This window comes from Dipodomys merriami, unplaced genomic scaffold (genome assembly GCF_024711535.1).
Source record: "Dipodomys merriami isolate MVZ:Mamm:240054 unplaced genomic scaffold, mDipMer1.0.p SCAF_81, whole genome shotgun sequence".
Classification (NCBI taxonomy): domain Eukaryota; kingdom Metazoa; phylum Chordata; class Mammalia; order Rodentia; family Heteromyidae; genus Dipodomys; species Dipodomys merriami.
Window position 1 is genome coordinate 3426320 of NW_027206413.1, and position 19487 is coordinate 3445806.

General features: G+C 36.8%; 1 protein-coding gene across 2 annotated transcripts in view; it reads left to right on the top strand.

Moving 5' to 3' along the window:
• Window positions 1–19032, top strand: part of LOC138819720 (serum response factor-binding protein 1-like) — a 32809-nt gene extending 13777 nt beyond the window's left edge. For both annotated transcript variants that reach the window (XM_070011266.1, XM_070011267.1), the window contains exons 4-8: window positions 9618–9689; window positions 14882–14963; window positions 15605–16304; window positions 18358–18395; window positions 18751–19032. In XM_070011266.1, coding sequence (XP_069867367.1) covers window positions 9618–9689; window positions 14882–14963; window positions 15605–16304; window positions 18358–18395; window positions 18751–18935 — 1077 coding nt within the window. In that variant the 3' untranslated portion in view covers window positions 18936–19032. The remainder of the gene's footprint in view (window positions 1–9617; window positions 9690–14881; window positions 14964–15604; window positions 16305–18357; window positions 18396–18750) is intronic.
• The last annotated feature ends 455 nt before the right edge of the window (window positions 19033–19487 follow it).

Genomic DNA, 19487 nt, shown 5'->3' on the forward strand with positions numbered 1-19487 from the left:
TGCTTACAGCATTCATTGCAGCCCAAGGCAGGTAAACAGCATGTACTTCCTTAGTAAATTAATGTCATAGTTGGAATGTGGAATAAATACAAAAGTAAGAATAGGGAAGTGACTAAAGTAGTAGGTGAGAAGGAAAACAGAATGGAGGTGAAATATGACTGACTGCCTTGCAGATCCATCTTAATCCTCATTTGTTGATCAGATTTTTTTTTTTTTTTTTTTTTTTTTTGGTCAATCCTGGCGCTTGAACTCAGGGCCTGGCCTGGGCACTGTCTCTGAGCTTTTTTGCTCACGGCTAGCACTTTACCGCTTGAGCCACAGGACCACTTCTGGCTTTTTCTGTTTATATGGTACTGAGGAATTGAACCTCTGGTTCATGCAAGCACTCTACAACGAGGCCACATTCCCAGCCCGAGACTTCTTTTTTAAGTACTGGTGTGCTTGTCATGTAATTCTTAAGATTACTCTAAAAAATCTTACAGTATCAAACAAGGGAGCTGGTTTATACAATTTCTTAAAGCAAAGTCAATAAGGCTGGGAATGTGGCTTAGTGGCAGTGTGCTTGCGTAGCATGCATGAAGCCCTGAGTTCAATTCCTCAGTACCACATACAAAAAACTCAGAAGTTATGACTGTGGCTCAAGTGGTAAGGACAGTGCCCCAGCCTTGAGTTCAAGCCACAGGACTGGCCAAAAAAAAAAACAAAAAACAGTTTTATAAGACCTAGACAATACCACAAATAGTAATCAGGGAAATTTCTTGGAAAATATGACAATTTATACATATTAATTTTACTGCCTGACCAAGTTGATAGGGTTTAATCAAGTTCCAATAAAGAATGTCAAGAATGGTCACCAACTGTTACTTGACTAAAATGGAGACTGATTCCAAAGGGTTAATCACTGTGCCTGAAGTCACAGTATTACAGAAAGCCAAAGCTAGGATTCAGTCCAAATCTATTTTCTAACCCGTTTTCTCAGCATTCCTCTAGCCAAAATCTATTATAAGGAAAAAATAGGAATTATAAAGATATTCGTGTGCTCTCTGCATTATACTTTTAGTGGCCACATAATTCCGAAAGGAAATAATAAAATAATGTGTCATTGCCTTTTAGAATATAAGGTTTGGTTATAATTTGGCATAATTTGAAAAGCTATGCCCTCTTAAAGATAAAGCTTACCTGATTAAAGGACTTTGTGCATGTGTCTAATATTTTAAAATAATGTCATTTAAAAATAATATCTGAAAGCTAAATATGAAAAGTAATTCCTTGCTGGGCAGCAGTGGCTCATGCCTGTAATCCTAGCTACTTCGGAGACTGAGATCTGAGGATCAAAGGTTCAAAGCCACCCTGGGCAGGAAAGTTCATGAAACTCTTATTTCCAATTAGCAACCAAAAAGCTGGAAGTATAGATGTCACCAATTCCCTTTGGTTTCAAAAGAGTTAGCAGCAGAAACTGTATTTCAAATAAGTCAGCCTTTCCTAATTGTTTTGCTGTATTTTAAACAAATGTGAGTAGAACATGGTACTAAACTATTATTAAGTAGTGTAGATTTTACAAATCATATGTGCTCTTGAATAGATTGCTGGAAACTTAAAGGTTCTCAGGAAAATATTTTGAAAGCATTAGCATTTACAGTAACAAATAGATTGAGTTCCCCTAGATTTTGATTTCCTCCGGATTTTTTTCGCTTAAAGACCACTTCCTTGTAATCACTTCTCCATGAAAAAAAAAAAGTCCCTGTTCCTACATCTTAGCCTGGAAGTGTCCCTATTTTTTTTTTAACAGTCTAGTTGATTCACTAAGGAGGGAAAATGGGCTTGCATAATCATTTACTAAACTTGAGGTTTAATTCATTTCCATTTTTTCCTACTCTTTAGAATTTGGTAAGGAAAAATAAATTTGCAGATGTTATAATGAAATCTTTTAGTAAGAAAAGTATAGTAAGTTCATTTTCATGCTGTAATTTGACAGTTTATTTGATAGACTACATAATAACATAATATGTATGTTCCTTTCACTCTATTTGTTTTCATTTTTAATGTACTTTCCTTCCAGGTGACAAAACAAAAGTGGTTTTAAGTATTTTCTTTACTCTTAGAAGTTTGCCACTTATGAGTGTTACATGCTTTTAAAACACTAATGCTCGGATTCCACATCAAAACCATAAACTGCTCTCTCCAGAGCCAGCCTCTTTGTTAGAAAGGAATTTCCAGAATGAGAAGAATCTGTCTGGTCTGCTGTAACTTATTCCTTAGAACTCCAGTGTTCCTTGCAGGGTATTCACTCTGACATAATTCTTGGCTCTCATTTCTCTACCTACCTTTTTTTAAATGACCGTAGAAAGGGATTCTTTTGTGTTTCAGGAACAGTTTATGTTTTTATTTGGCATAAAATATGTGACCGTGTTTAATCTCTTAGGTTAAGCAAGCTGTTCATTTTGTTTTATTTTCTGAAAAGCGTTTCTTTTTGTAAGAGATAGTATATAATACAAAAACAGATTTAGATCTTCATTTGACTAGATTATTTGCTATGTTTATGTTTAATTTCTATGTTAGAAAAGTAAAGATCTTTGGACTGTTGAATTTATAGAAGTATTTCTTGAGCTTTGCTCCCCAAAATAGTATTAATTTTCATAAATTGATGAAAATAAATTGTAGTTGTAAAAGCTCTTCATCTCAGTTTTTAGAGTATGAAGACTTAACTTCTGACATGAAATTCAACTTGGAAGTAAAATGAGACAGCACTCTTGTAGACGTTTAGTAAGTAATTGGCTAAGTGTCTACAATGGCTGCCAGCAAAAAACCTGACAGCAGTAAAATTTCCTAGTAGTAAACTTACTTTATTTTATCACTCTCCTTTTCAAGACCTAAATTAGTTTCCTTCTGCTTGCCAAGACTGATTGTTCTTCATTGTCAGTATAGGCTTTTCTCACCCTCCCATCCTCTTTTCCATTGTATCCCCACAGAGCTTTGTGCACTTTCCTCTCTCTAGTTGAGGAGGTTCTGTTTCATCCTGTTGTATGTTGAAGTAGTTAATGCAGTGGGGTTTCAGAGAGCGTGTCAGTGTATGCGCATAATGCGCCTGGCCAGTGTCACTTGTTTCATCATTCTCTCCCGTCTCTCCCAACCTCACCTGGCCCTTCATTTTCCTAGTTTTCACATATATACATACATTGAATCTTATGATAGCATTTCCCCATTCTCCCACTTTTCATTTCTCTGCTCCCCCTTCCTTCCACCCCTCAGGTTCCAGCTTTCTGGTGTTCGTTTTGTTAGACTGTTAATTAGTCTAATTATACCACTGGAATACTCCCCTGTAAATGCCATACTTTAATACTTTGATGTGTATATATATATATAGGTAACAAATATGTTTTCATATGTGTGGTGTATACATATCTTTATAAACACAAACACACATATAAAAGTCATATGACTTTTACATATGAGAGAAAACATGTATCCTTTATCTCTCTGAACCTGACTTCACTTAACATAGGTTTTTCCTGGTCCATCCATTATATATTCTTCCTAATGGGTGATTGAAATTCCATTGTGTGTTGTACACATGCACAGATACATATCATGTTTCCTTGATCCATTCATCCATTGAACAGTATCTGGGTGGTTTCCATAACTTTTCTGTGGTGAATAGTGCAGGAGTGAACATGGTTGTGCAAATGTCTTTACTATTTGTAATCCTTGAGACAAATGCCCAATAGTGTGGTATTGCTGGATCATAAGATAGATAACTAACAAGGTAACATTTACCACTAATTCACAGGTAGTCTCACAAAACCAAAGTGAATCATTGCCACACACTCACCAACTTCTAAAACTAAAGCAGTTCTAGATAACTGTGAATTCATCCTAGACAAATAGATCATGATCGATAGTTTTGTGCAATTGAAGAACGTTCCTCTGATACATTAGCAGTCTTTTTATTGTTCCCACCATTAAGACCTGCACTAAACAGAGAGTATCATCTTTTTTTCCATATACAGTACTTTGGAAATGTTTTTATCAATCTGTTAATACATTTTATCCATTGTGTTATTATGTCAGGTTACTTTCATGTTACTTCAAAACTTCATTTTGGTTGTGTGGTCACAGTGTCTAATATTAAGCTCTTAGGAATATGTTTTAAATATTAATATAATTGAACACATCTAAAATAGATTGGGAGAGGTCATACAGGGGCTTACTGCTTCACTGCCAGGCTTACTTGCTTGGCTTGCTTGATTGACTGGTGCTCTGCTGAACTGGGTTTTTAGACTCCAGGCCCAGAGTCCATGCCTGGCCCTTGCCTCCTATGTCAGAGTCATGGTGAAAGGCAGAGAAAGACTTATTAAATGATGTAGTACTTCAGTACGTCTTTAGCCATGTTTTGAGGTACAGACATTGGTTTCAAACTAAATAGGGGAACTAAGGACAGAGGACGAGAAAGGATCTCAGCAGGATTACAGGCATAAGCCAGTTGTGCCCAAAGTAGATTAGATGTTTAAAGGAGATTTATGTCAAAGAATCCTTTTAAGTGGCCAAAGTGATGATAAATCTCCAAAGTTGTTTTATGATTTATTTATTTATTTTTTGTCCAGTCCTAGGGCTTGAGCTTCAGACCTGGGTGCTGTCCTTGAGCTTGTTTGTGCCCAAGGATAGTGCTCTACCACTTGAGCCACAGCATCACTTCTGGCTTTTTCTCAATAGTTTATTGGAGATAAGGGTCTCATGGACGTTCCTGCCATTGTTGGTTTCGAACTGCAGTCCTCAGATCTCAGCCTCCTGAGTAGCTAGGATTATAGGTATGAGCCAGTGACACCTGGCTTGCTTTGTGAATTTTTTAGATAGGTGTATATGTGTTCACTTGCACGCACGCATGTGCATTCTTGTGTGTGAGTACTTAGGATTGAACTCAGGGCCTGGGTGCTATCTCTCAGCTTTCTAAATCAAAGCTGGCACTCTCCCAATTGAGCCAGAGCGCCCCCTTCAGATTTTGGTGTGTCAAGGACTTTTCCTCCCTGGGCTGGTTTTGAACCTAGAATTTAAGAGCTTAGCTTCCTGATTACAGGCATGGGCCATTGGTGCCAGTTACATTTCTTTTTCTTATCTCCATCAAGCTGTTAGCTCAGTTTTCATTCATTTCATGTTTATAATTTTTAATTTCAAATGTCAGCTTATTGAATTTAGATGAGCAGATGACTTAAGATGTAGAAAGCTATTATTACAGTAGCAGAGACTAAAATTCCTGAAGTTATTAACAGGTTGCACTGGTCATGTTTTATACCATTATTAATTCAGTCTGTTTCTTCTTTTTAAACTGGAAATACTCCTGTAGACTCATATACTGTAGTATTAAATTCAATAAAATTGATGTTTTTAGCACAGAATAAATTTTTTTGAGAATTTTAATGTCTGCAATCTCCTACTTCATTTAAGTGGTATATAAGATGGCCATTGCTTGCAGTCCTGAAATGTCATTCAGAAGTTAGACCAGAGCCACTGTGACAGGGCAGTCCAGATCAGAGGTTGCCTGTCACGCAGGCCATCAACGCTGCCTAGGTACATTGCGCCTTTAAGAACATAAGATGAAGTAGTTATTTTTTCTAAGAATTAAAAAGTAAAAGTTTTACTTGGTAGTACTTAACCTTGTCCTTAGCTAGTAAACTTCATACACTTGTATGTCATCTCGGAGCCGTTCTTTTGACTGGAACAATTTGTTTGAGCTCAGCAAGAATAGTTTCAGTCTATAATTTGTGTGTCATACATTCTGTGCTCCTTTATATAGAAATTTAAGTTAATATGGTTCTTGCCTTTGGGAAGCCGTACTCCAATGAGACAGAGAGACAAGAACAAGAGAGCTTCAGTGTAGTGTATTTAAAAATCCTAGCTACTACCTGAGAGAAAGGTGCATACTTCAACATGGATGAGAGTGGAGATTAACTGTGTTTCTAACTTAGAAGATTAAGAGAGACAGTTGAATGAGAGAGAGCTGTTAAATGTCCTGTGGACAGGGCAGTGTTCTCACTGGGTCTGCTTTGTGGTGTACCCAGTACTGAGACCTGAGCAGTACAGTGAGACAAGTTATACTGTAGAACACATATAAATTATCTTCATCACAGTCCCTTCTTTCCACAACTGGGAACTAAAATTCTTCGGTTGGATCTTGCTAGTGAGTAACAGTCGTCAATGTAGAGAACCTGAATAATATCAGTTTAGGAAGGAACTGGAGTAATTTCTAAGCTGTGCATGGCATTACATGTCCAGCACTCTGAAAGCTAATGCAAGAGGGTTAGGAATTTGAGGGCAACCTAGACCACATAGTGAAACCTTGTGGAAGAGAGGGAAGGAAGGAAGGAGGGAGGGGGGAAAACTCATCATTGACAACTGGATATGGCAGTAAACAAAATGTGAATAGTCTAGTCCTACCTCTGCTGTGGTGCCTTAGATGGTCTCATGTAGTAATAATTTTCTTTTATAAAAATGAATGGGTCAACAATCCCCAAGACTATTCAGTGAGTGACTAGTAGTGTCCTCAGGACTCAACAAAAGCTGTTGTAGATACAATTAGAGCTTATTGTTCTGCAAGTATACAGACTAGAGTCAGCCACAGGACTCATACATAGGTCTTGGCCCAAGACTTGGCCAAGAGCCTGTCCTATAGAGAGATCTTCTCAGGCTTGTACAGAGGGAGCAACCCAGGCTTCTCCACAGTGGGTGAAACTACAGCTGAAGTGGCAGCTGAAATCATTCTCGGCTCTATTGTTTGTCAGTGGATTAGTAAACTCAAGTATGTACACTTTAAAGAATATTATTGTTTCTTTTATCATTAAAATAGATTGGGGAGTCCTAATACTTGAAAGCTTAAATAAGAGAAACAAATTAGTAATACTACAAGCCTCTAAGTGGCATTAATCTGAGTGAGTTCTCTTTATTTTAACTGAACTGGGACTTTGTGAGTTTTATCCTCAAAGCATGACATCCTTCACCATTCCCCAGCACTCGTATTCACTTATTTCTAATGAAGGGGTTGGTTTGTTGTTGGGTAAGCCTCAAGTCCCAGGCCAGGCATTCTTTTAAAATGGAAAATGACTTCAGATTTTTAAAATTCAGTTCTCATAATATCCTCTACACTTTGAATTACTAATCTGATAGACTAGCGAATTTTGCTGTAATGACTGGCTTTCATAAAATGGGAGTAAATTAATTAAATTGGGAATAAATTAAAATGGGAGTAAATTAATTAAATTCCTAGCAAGTTATATCCCTGCATTGAAATTTGAATACAATTCCAGAATACAAAGAGTTGTTTTAAGATGTTTTCCTTCAAATATGTATTAAATATTCTCAGTCAAAAGATAGATAAAACTAGGTTTAAGGAAACAATTTGCAAGTCCCAGCAATGTAGCATGAACTTTTCAAGTAGACTCCAGAGCAGACTTCGGAGGATTCAGAAAGGCTATGGGTAAAATTTCCTCTTACTTTTTGAGAAGAAAACTAACATTTACTATAGTATTTGTCCATTTGTAAGAACACACAAACCATGCCTTGTTCTGAGAGGCAGTCTCTTTTATTACTTTTCAGTCTAAAGCAAAGGGAGGAAGAATGATTTCATAATATTTGCATTATATTTGTAGTGTTTATTCCTCAAGGTCTACTTAAAATAGCACTGACAAAAATTTCATGTATAAAACAGGATTCCTATCCATACTTGTTTGCTAAGCTTGACTCGTTTACATTATCTATGAAGCATCTCAATAGATGGCATCCCTTTAAATACACACATAGGTGTATTTAAAGCAAAGTACTTGGCCCAAAGTACTCAAGTATGTGTTCTACGACAAGGACCATTAAGTCAGTCAGGGCATATATATTTTATTAAGTTTGAAAGTGAATATTTAATTGTTGGCATTATCTCTGGTATATACAAATATGCTATGACTACTTTATAATGTGAAGATAGGAAGGAGATAGAAAATATATTCTGTTGTTTTGAATTTTTAGTGGCTTAAAACCACACAGATGTGTAGAGTTGATGTTTTGGAGTTTAGAAGTGTTCAGGCTGCTCAAGACTGAACACCCGTGGGCTCCAGGCAGTATGCCGCCCAGCTTCCGCCCAGGCCCCACCTCCACTCTCAGCCTTCTTTCTTCCAGGACAGTGCTTACCTTTGTCTTCTCTTTACCTTTCTGGCTTCTGCTTTGTCCTTCCTTCTCGACTCTGCTTCCTTCCACTGTCCTCTGACAAGGAACCTGGGGACTTGGGCCACCTGTATTATCCAGGATCCATGTCTCATTTCAAGGCCCTTATTTACATCTACCAAATAACACACTCACAGTGTGGAAATGGAGAGGTGGACATCTTTGGGAAGGTATTCAGTCCAGCCCAGGGCTGCTTATGCGCTAAGAGTAGAGGTTGTTATTAACATAGGTCATGTGTGTGAAATACCAACCCTGCTACAAATGGTTTTCCCTTCCTCAGTCTAAACATTTGCATTTTAATTTAATATTTGCCGTATATCTGGAGCCTGGACTTTTTTTTAAGAGACTGTTTTATTTTTGTGTGTAGGTACTGGTACTAGGGCTTGAGATCACTTAGCTTGATTTCACACTGTGACCCTCAGATCTCAGCCTCTTGAGTAGCTAGGATTACAAGCAGAAGCCACCAACCTCCTGGCAAGAGATTGTGTTAAATTACAAAAATCTGACAGATGTGTACAATGAGAAAGGATCAAACTGGGGTAATTAACATTTCCTTAAATATATCTCATTTCTGTGCTGGGAATCTTTAAATTTGTATAGTTATTTTGAAATATGCAATAAATTACTATAAGCTGTAATTTCTCTAGTGTGCTATATAGGACATTAGAACTAACTCCTACCTATATTTGATATTTAAGTGTCCAGCCTCACTCTATCCCCTTGCCTCTGCGACCTTTTATAAGCCTCTAGGAACCACTGTTTTTCTCAGTTTAAGAGAGCAGCTATCTTAACTTTTCACTTGTGAGAACGTAACTATTTATATTGCCATGACTAGCTAATATGTTTGGACCTGTCTTCCAATTATTTTATGTTGCCACAAATGTCACGATCTTAATTTTTGTTGTTGCATAAACGCCCTTTGTACATACCCTATTTTCCTTGTGCATGACTGTGTAATGGACAGCGAGGTGGAGTCCTGCAATTCACATGCCCATGCCAGTATCTCTGCAGTGTAATGATTTCATTTCTTTTGGATGCATCTAACATAGTAGGATTACTGAATCTTTGTTTAAAATTTAGATTATACATCATTAAAATAACAATAATAAAATTTAGATTGTAGGCAGGGTACTGGTGGCTGGTTCCTATAATCTTAGCTCCTTAGGAAGCTGAGACTTTGAGGATTGTAGTTCAGAGACAGCACAGGCAGGAAAGTCTGTTAAATTTCATCTCCAAAGAACCAGCCAAAGCCAGGCTACAGGTGTAACAACTCCGGTGGAGGAGCTAGACCCGCCAAACATGCAAGCGGAGCAAATTAGATTGAAAATACTGTGTTTTTTAAAGCAAGATACAGAAGGAATTTAATTCATAATAGTGGCTGTTTAACTTGAACTTCTATACTTTTTTGTCTTTCATAGGAACTGAAACCTGATGAAGTGACTAAATCTGCTCTTGGTGATGACATCAACTTTGAAAAGATCTGCAAAAAGGTATATCCCGTGTAGAGACTTAAGTGCCAGTGTGGAGCATACTGTCTCGCCCTCTTTCCTGGCCTTCAGCCCTAGCCTCCTTCCATTCCTCCTACCCACTTAGACCAGCACCAGCACCAGATTCTAACACACAAATACCTATAAAATAGTGATAAGTATGACAGAACATTAATTTAATTAAATCATGTGACTACTGGAAACTTGAGTTCTCTTAATTCCAGCTCTACCTTCCCCCCTATTCATTTACCTCTGTCATATTATCATCTCCCTGTGTCTTTACATTATTAAAAGAGTAGACGTTTTTAAAAATTGATTTTTCTTACTGAAATAAGGATACAGGTTGACCTATTGTAAGAATGAGATGTACAAGACACTATGTTGAAAACAAGCTTTACAACTTCGGGGTGGCAGGGGAGGGAAGAGGTGGGGAGGTGGGGAGGGAAGGGATGGTAGGGAAAAAACAAGGAGGCGGTATCAATGCTCAATAGGAAATAGACTCATTACCTTACTCATGTAATTGTAACCCCTCTGTACAGTATTTTTACAATAAAAAAAAATTGATTTTCTTGATTAGAGGAAGGAAGGTTCATCCTGGCCTCACTTGCTTAGAATTCATTGCAATTACATGGCGTTAAGCACTGTTTTCCTTTTTTTTCATTATTCGATTTTGTTTAAATATGATTATGCTTCATAAACATGCGGACATGCACATTCTATGTTGTAGGCCCAGTTATCTTAAGAGATTGATCCATGGCTGATTATAGGGCCCAAAGAGGAAAGTAAATGACTTCGTCCCCTAAAAGCTGTCCTGATGGCTTAGGGAAAACTGTATTGATGGAGTCTTCTGTCCTTTCAATCAGAGAAGAAACACAGTTGCTAAAAATGTCCTTACCACAGAGCTCTTACTTTGTCCAGATGATTGAGAATAGCTGGAATGACTAATATTTCTATTAACATGTAAATGGGTGGTTTTAGCATTGATGCTTATCTACATTGCCCAAAGTAATGTATGTATCAGATTAAATTTGTGAGAAGCCTTCTTTGATTTTTTAACACAAAATGGTATTTATACTGGCTTTGTCTTCAGTAGTCTTTAAAATTTCATCTTACATGAGAATTGAGCAAACAGAACATAAGACAGTATGGAAAATATTATCTATTTTATTACCTCCAAAAATGTCAATGTGTAGTTTGCCATAATTCTTCCTGTCCAGCCAAAGGAGCTGTTTCCCATTGTCTTGCTTAATGGATTTGATAAACACAAATGTTAATTTGTTGATTTACATCCTCAGATAAAGCTTAGAATTAATAAGCCAAACTAACTATAACAAGTATTGCTCCTAGCATTCTTCCTGTACCAGTTCATTTAGAGGCAGTTCATTTTAGGCAACATTCCAAAGAATTAATATTACACACAGGAGACCTTTATTATTTTTAGTCTGTTTACATTCAGAGGTACATTTGCAAAATTCTTTTCAAAATTGAACACCAAATGCTTTGTGTTCACAATAAATACCAGTATGCCAAAACAAAATTTTCCCGTTAAAAAATGAGATGTTTTCTACTTTTTTATTTAATTTGTTTGAAATGGAAGAAACTAAAGGTGTGTGAAAACCACAGTTTCCTGAGAATTTTCCATGGCAAACATTGTGTCAGTTTTAAATAAGGAAAGCTGTGGTTTCCTTCATACCTCCTAATATTTTTCATGCAGGTGTAAAAACTGTTCATAGAGACTACTTAGTAGACTTTTAAGCTTTAAAATAGATTTATTTAAATTTCAGATATATCAACATATTTGTTGCTTTTATATCTATCTATAACATTTTCAATCTATCAAATGAAGCTTACCATTTTGAGATCAATGGGGTTAGTAATTTGTACATTTATCTTAGCCTTTTTCATGAAACGCCACCTTGGGAGCCTCCAAAGATGGTGTTTATGTCCTTGGGTAGAAAAAGATAATAAGGCTCAGTATATAGAAAGAGGGATGACGTAGTAAAGAAAGGGTGTGCCCAGGGGTTAAAGGCTCATGGCAGAGACCGCCTCACCCTTTCTTGTGGGTTCCTAAATTTAACCCACAAGTTCCTGCACTTAGCCCAATGCTGGTGAGCAAGACAGAGCATAGCGGACATATGGACATCTTAGGGCCGCAGAACCCTAACCACCATCAAAAGAAGGAGTCTCGGCCCACTTGCTTCATGGCCTCTTTTTACATTTGTATAGCTTTGAAGTAGGCTTTACAAATTTTAGTGAAAAAAAAAAAAAACATTTAGAGGTAAGACTCAATGTTAGAAAAGTTATTCTATAACAAGCAGACCTGTTAGGAATATTACACTAAATTCAGAAATCTGATTTGGAGTTATAGCTTTTTCCTAAGTAAATAATCTTAAAGACAGTCTAGATATCTAATCAGTTGGATAGCAAAAATTTTGACCTAATCACAAAATTAGAGCAAAATTAAAGAAAGGTTTAAAATTGCTTTCCTAAGAATAGACTTAGAACTTAAAATGTTAAGTTCGCTTTCTTAAGAATAAAGTCAAAGCTAGGTGCTGTGGCTCACAACTTACAGTCTTAGTGACCTAGGCGACTGAGATCTGAAGATCACAGTTTACTTGGTTTTGACTGGTTTGGGACTGGAGATCAAACCCAGGACATGGCACTTGCTGGGCAAGCTCTTTGCCATATCCAGCCCTGAAGATCACAAGTTTGAAGCTAGCCTGGGCTGACATGATCAGATTTCCAGTTTGTAGAAGTTAGAAGCTGTAAAATCATTTTGTGTGTGTGTATGTGTGTGTGTGTGTGTGTGTATGTGTGTGTGTGTGTGTGTGTGTGTGTGTGTGTGTGTGTGTGTACGCTGCTGTATTGCCTTTGTACTGTAATGGGTGTGTATATATATGTATATATACATATATGTATGTTTATGCATATGTATACACACCATTTTATATTCATATGAACCTGCAAGACAGTGTGTGTGTGTGTGTGTGTGCGTGTGTGTGTGTGTGTGTGTGTGTGTGTGTGTGTGTGTGTGTGTGTGTGTGTGTGTGTGTGTGTCAGTCAATAGTGGGGGCTTGAACTCCAGAACTCACATTTCTTCCTTCACTCTTTTGCTCAAGGTTGACACTCTATCATTTGAAATACCTCCTCTTCCAACAACATATTTGTTAAATAGATTTCCACTGCTGGAAATATGGCACAGTTGTAGAGTGCTAATGGGCAAATCCCTGGGTTTGATTCACTGAAAAGACGATTAAAAAAAAAAAGAATATCATCAAAATGAATGAGAATATGGAAGCCATGTATCTTTAATCCATTTTTCTTAAACAGAATTATATTGCTACCTAAAAAATAATGTTTTAGCCACCATTAGAGACATGACTAGTGCCCATGATTGAAATTGGACTTCATATTTACAGTTATTCAGAGGCACAAAATGTATTCCCTGATGAAGAATGATTATAGGAAGTCATGTCCAACCTCTTCCTTTTCCTGAATAAACCACATTTTTATCCTGTATTAGCAGTTAGCTAAGAATCTTTTTAAAAATTTCATATTCTCCTTAAAAGTAGCTATCTTTTCAACAAAGTACTTATTCATAGAATGGTGTATTTTATTTTTCTGTGTATTAACTGTTGTTTTTCTTTTAAAAAAATCACAAATTGCATAGTTACTAGCCTAAAGCTGTGATAGTCATAATTTCACATAATTGCTCAGTTTTATGTATGATTTTGTATATGAAAAAACTTCTATGCTGTCTTTGAACTCGATGCACAGTTCCAATTTGACAGCAACATGATGCGTGCTGTGGGATTCTGCAGTAAATACATGATGTCCAGCAGAGATTGCAACTTTGTACAGAGAGACACATATAAATAAGATTAATAAATTCATATAATAATATTTATAATAAATAAAATAATAAATTTTGATTAATGTGTAGTTGTAGAATTGTGGAGCTTATTGTAGAGCCTTTTTAAAAAATAGCACCTATAGAAATAAGATTGCCAAATCAAAGATAGTTCTGGGATAGAGAAGTTATTTGCTGAATAAATTCAGTGATAAAATGATTACAAAGTATAGTGTTTATCCAAAGTTAACAGTAGGCATTCAGGTATTACCACAGTTCTAAAACTACTTGTAACTGACTACAGCAAAAGTATGAAGATACTTGCACTGATATATATTAAATTATGTGAAGTAGATAAAATCAACAGTGGTAGCTTTGTGTTGTTTGTGATGACATTTGAGGCCTGAAGACAGTGAGATGATCAGTCATTTGTGTATTTGAGAGAAAAACATTGCAGATTAAAAAGAGCTTGCACCAGAATAACCTAAACATCTGAAAGCAAGGAGGCTTAGAGAAATGAAAATAAAATGATTTGACATCACTGCCCTGCTCTAGGGAAAAGTGACTATAAAATAGAGTAAAATGTGAAGGAGAGTGATCATGTATGAGTTTACAGTGTTGGTCCAGGTAAAGGAGTTGGTGATTTAATCAAAGGTAGAAAGAGTAGAAATGACTGATTCTATATGTCTTACACATGTAGAGCCATGTGATATGCTGGGGAATGTATTGTGAAATATGAGGGAAAGGGAAATAGAAGACTCCTTAGAATGTTAGGCCTGAGTAATCAGAACTGAAAGTCAGAACAGAACAGAAAAGAAAAGAACAGAGAAGAAAAACAGTAGGAGAAGCATATTGGAGGGGAAACTCAAAAGAGTTCTGACTAGATGTGTCAACTGTATTTCAGTTATGTGGCTGCATACCATTCTGGGCTCATGTGAGAGCTGGAAGTAGAAATTTAGAAGTTGTAGCTACATCATGTACTTAGAGTAGTCTACATCTACTACTAGAGTAATCTAAATTTTCATTGGATTAAATGTTGCATCATAAACTATTCTCATCCAATCATCCTCAAGTCTTTGGTGTTGTTTCAAACAATACACAATACAGCCAAGATAGGAGACATTCAGAATATGAGTATACAGCATTACATTGTTCCTACACCTTAATTAGATGGGACTTCAAATATTGTAGTAATCACAACTTGTCTGTATCAGACAGTTTAGTTCTATACGTTATTAGATTCCTTCATATTGATTTAGCCTTTTTAGATCCTTTAAACGTTTCTAAACGGAGCTGAGTTATTTTTAGCCCCCTATATTTGTGTTTTTTTTTTTTAATTTTGCAGCCAGATTCTACTGCAACTGAAAGAGCAATTGCCAGACTAGCAGTGCACCCACTTCTTAAGAAAAAAATAGATGTACTGAAAGGTATGGATTAACTGAATTAAAAGTCAGTCTGCTCAGTGCATTTTTCAACCCTTGAAGATGCTTGCTATTATAAACATAGATCCTTCAGTATTTATACATGAGGACAAAAACTATAGAAAATATGCTTTATGAAAAAGCTAACTAAATCTGAGACTTTTTCTTACATTTTAATGTGTTTATATAACATGATCAGGTTATAGTTCTAAATATTGACATATTGCTTTAACCTTCTTTTCTCACATCATTTTTATTTGTATATAATAAAATATATAGGACTAGTTTTGTCACAGATAGTGTTTTATTTTTATGTCTGAAAACACCATAATTCTACCTTATTACCATAGAAATCCAAGGTGCAAATTTGTGTTAGTGACTTCTGCTCTTCATAACTCAGACATGTAAAAAAGGACAATTTTCTTTTTCTTTGGCAGTTTAACAAGACGGTATCTGAGCACATCTGATAAATCTATTTTTCAAGAAGTCAAATTATTTCTTTGTGAATTCAGACCCATTTTACATATTTAGTATAAAGTCCACTTGTTCTCTTACATGTTTCAAATCATTTAAGAAGTTTGGTACTGAAACAGTACTGTTACACTGGTGTTAATGCTGAAACAAGTCCTGCACTATTTTTCCAACAGCTGCTGTCCAGTCCTTTAAAGATGCAAGACAGAATGCTACTGAAGTTCAGCCATCAGAGACCACTTCAGAAGAAAATTTTTCTCAGAGCACTTTGTGTTCAAATGATAAACGGCAGCATGAGAGGACCGTTACAGGTGAGCAGAAGGACAAGGAAGCCAAAGTATCAGCAAAGAAACCCACCCGTGACTCAAAAGAAAAAGTGGCCAAGGTACAACCTGGACCAAAAGCAGTGGACATTTCAGCTTCCCCATCAAAGCCTTCAGGAAAAGGGTCTCTTTGTCCCCCTGGATGCCAGAAGACACCTGCTGAGCCCAGACTGAAATCAGCAAGTGAGAGTTCAAAGAAGGAAGTATCTGAGCACGCACTCAGTGGCAGAAGTGAGTCAGAAGAGGAGGAGGAAAAGGAGTACTTTGATGATAGCACAGAAGAAAGGTTCTACAAGCAGTCCTCCATGTCTGAGGAGAGTGACAGTGGTGATGACTTCTTCATTGGGAAAGCCAGACTGACAAGAAAGAAGCAAAGTGGCCCCCACTCTGCAGCTAAGGAGCAAAGACCTCCCCAAAAGATGGAGCAACCTACCGAGGATGAGCGTGCAGCCCCTTGGGGTAGAGGAGGTAACCAAAGTAAGCCAGCAACAGAAGCCAGGAAGTTAGAGTCTGTGTTTTTCCACTCATTATCTGGATCTAAAAGCTCCAGAAGGTAAGGATGCTTTTGTATTCCTTTTTTAGAAGAAGAAATACCAGTATATTCCCAACAATAAGGGAAGAAATGCCAACCACAAGTCATTGTAGTTTGTACAACCCAAACTAAACTTGTCCCTCTCTAACTTTAAGTGGAAAGGCATACAGAAGTGTGTGACAGTGCCCCAGCTGTCCCAGCTGCAGCCTGAAATGAGATGCTATAACAGCCAAATAACATGCAGCACTGACTTGTTTTAACCTTGAATTATCAGACCTTCAAAACTACCTTTTTTTTTTTTTTTTTTTTTTTGCCAGTCCTGGGGCTTGGACTCAGGGCCTGGGCACTGCTTCTTTTGCTCAAGGCTAGTACTCTACCACTCAAGCCACAGTGCCACTTCTGGCTTTTTCTGTGTATGGTACTGAGGAATTGAACCCAGGACTTCATGCTTGCTAGGCAAGCACTCTACCACTAGGCCACATTCCCAGCCCACAAAACTGCCCGTTTTTGATGAAAAATTTGAAACTTTTTCATGTCTCTGCTTAAACAGAACTTGGTGAAAAGGATGTGGTGGGGAGTTTTGATGACTCAGGACCACTGCTGTAGACATCAGTCATTTGTTCTGTGTCGTTTTTATTCATTATGTAAGGCTGCTGGCCTCACATTGAGTTTTCCCATTGCTCTGTCCTTGTATAAATCATAAAGTTCTTATCTGTTAGAAGATAGCATATTTTAGAGTGAGTCATGTTTAGCAGATTTCTTTAGTAGCTGCTATTTTTCTTTAGTAAATTATTTTACTATAGGTCAAAGATACTCCTTAACAGAATAGAATAATGTTCTAAACACTTAGACAAGAGTATTAAACTGGTAAAGTATTTTATTTTTATTTTTTTAATTTGTGCTGGCCCTAGGACTTGCACTCAGGGACTACTGGGTGCTGTCCTTGATTGTTGCTCAAGGCTAGTGCTCTACCACTTGAACCACAGCTCTTATTTCCAGCTTTGAAGATTAAGTTACATGGACTTTCCTGCCCTGGCTGGCTTCAAACTTCAATCCTCATATCTCAAATTTCTGAGTAGCTAGGATTATATGCCTGAGCAACCAGCACCTGGCTATATCTTCAGAGCCTGAAATTAATTAAAATAACTTAGACTCCTGTCTCAAAAGATGGGTTTTTCCTTCATTTAAAATATGTCACCATTCCTTTCCACAACATGTGGAAATCTTAAATGTGAGATGTTTGAAATCCTTTAGATAGGCCCCAAGAACAGAGAAAAGAAAATTAAATAGTTTGTGTTTGGGTTTTTGTTTTGTTGTTGTTGCTTACAGATACTGGGGTTTGAACTCAGGGCCTGGCTAGTAGACAAGTAGCTGATTTTAATCATGATCCTTTTGCCTGTGAGTTGCTGGCTAAATAAGAGCTACTATGCCCAGCTTGTTTGGGAGATGGGAGTCTTGCTGTCATTTTGTTCAGGCTGGTCTCAAACTGTAGTGTTCCTAGTCTTTGCCTCCTGCCTGACTGGTATTCTGTCGTCTGTAATCCTTAGGCTGCCACCTTCAACTCACTTGGCAGGTTATTTTTAACTTACAAACCGAAGTCTTTGTAAGAATAGATTCATAACTCCTTTATATGTCTGAAGTAATATTGGAATCAAACATTGGATATATAGCTAAAATCCACATTTATGACATGTTGGTTGAATGTGAAACTCTGATAGGCCTGTGGTAAGATTTATCCTGTTATATCATCTGCTTAAGAACAGAGGATTTATTTACCTTTTAAGGTCATATTCATGTTTTTTTCCAGGCACTGGCTGCTCATGCTTATAAGTCTATCCACTCAGAAAGCTGAGATCTGAGTGTCAAGATTTGAAGCCAGCTGGGGCAGGAAAGTTTGTGTGTCTGTCTCTCATCAATTAGCCACCAAAAAGGCCTAAGTGAAGCTGTAGCTTAAGTTACAGAGAGCCAGCCTGGAATGAGAAAGCTTAGGGACAGCACTCAGGTCCTGAGTTAAAACCCCAGTACCAGCACAAAGATAATAATAACAATAACAATGGCATTTTTTTTCTTTTAGGAATTACAAAGAACAAGCTCCAAAGAGCAAAATCTCAGGTATGTGTCCATAGCTACGAATCTCCACATGCAGTAGCAATGCTCTGCCACATGGAAGGATGGAAATCACAATTGCAAATCCATTTCAGCAGGACTTAAGTTCCTTCCTCTTTATATCATGGTTAATAAGGCAGCATAATGTGTATTAGAATCATGGGAAGTATGGATACCAAAATTACCCACTCGGTGTAAAATTTCCATTCCAAGACATTCCCTGTTAGAATCACTTTTTAAGTTATGTATTACTATCTTTAAAGCAGAATTTTTTTAGTTTATTCAAGTAAGATGCAGTCCATTTCTTTCTTTTCTTGTTTATATATGTTTAGTTTTTATTATCTTTGCTTTCTCTTCCAAGATTTCTCAGAAAACAAAGCTCAGGTGAAGAGTCGGTTTAATAAACATGCCCTGAGAGGACCTGAGACCACCAGACCTCATTCACAGCTCCCTCTTCACCCATCCTGGGAAGCCAGCAGGAGACGGAAGGAGCAGCAGGCTAACATCACCGTGTTTCAGGGGAAGAAAATCACATTTGATGATTGATGGCTTTCTCTCTAGACCTTACTTTCCTGTTTTTTCTTACTATTCTATTATAATATAAATGTTAATTGGAATAAATGTCTGGGAAGGTTTTATAGAAGGTTTTTGTCTTTTTTTTAAGTGAATTCAAGTTATGTTTACAAAATCACAAGTACTTACCTACAGATTCCTTTGCAGTAGTGTCTCCTAGCTGTGAATTTGAAGATGATAGCGATCAGCTGTCCTCATTTGTTGTTTATGAAGTATATGTTGAGAGTGTTAGCTTTGTTTTTCACCTTAAAGATAAATGTCAAAATAACTTTTTTTAAAAATGGAAAAATGAGAAGTACATTACTAAATAAAAATCACTTTTGTTAGCAGTTATTCCTAGTTAGCAAAATAAAAATAATAACCTCTATTGAGGGTATACAGATACTGAACTTTATAAGTACAACGTGTTTTATGCTTTAATTACGTGTGAGCATGCATTTTGTCATTGTACTTAGTATTCTGGAACAAATTTAGGTTTCATGATTACATATTCTTTAACTTGTTTAAATATAGAAGTACAACCAA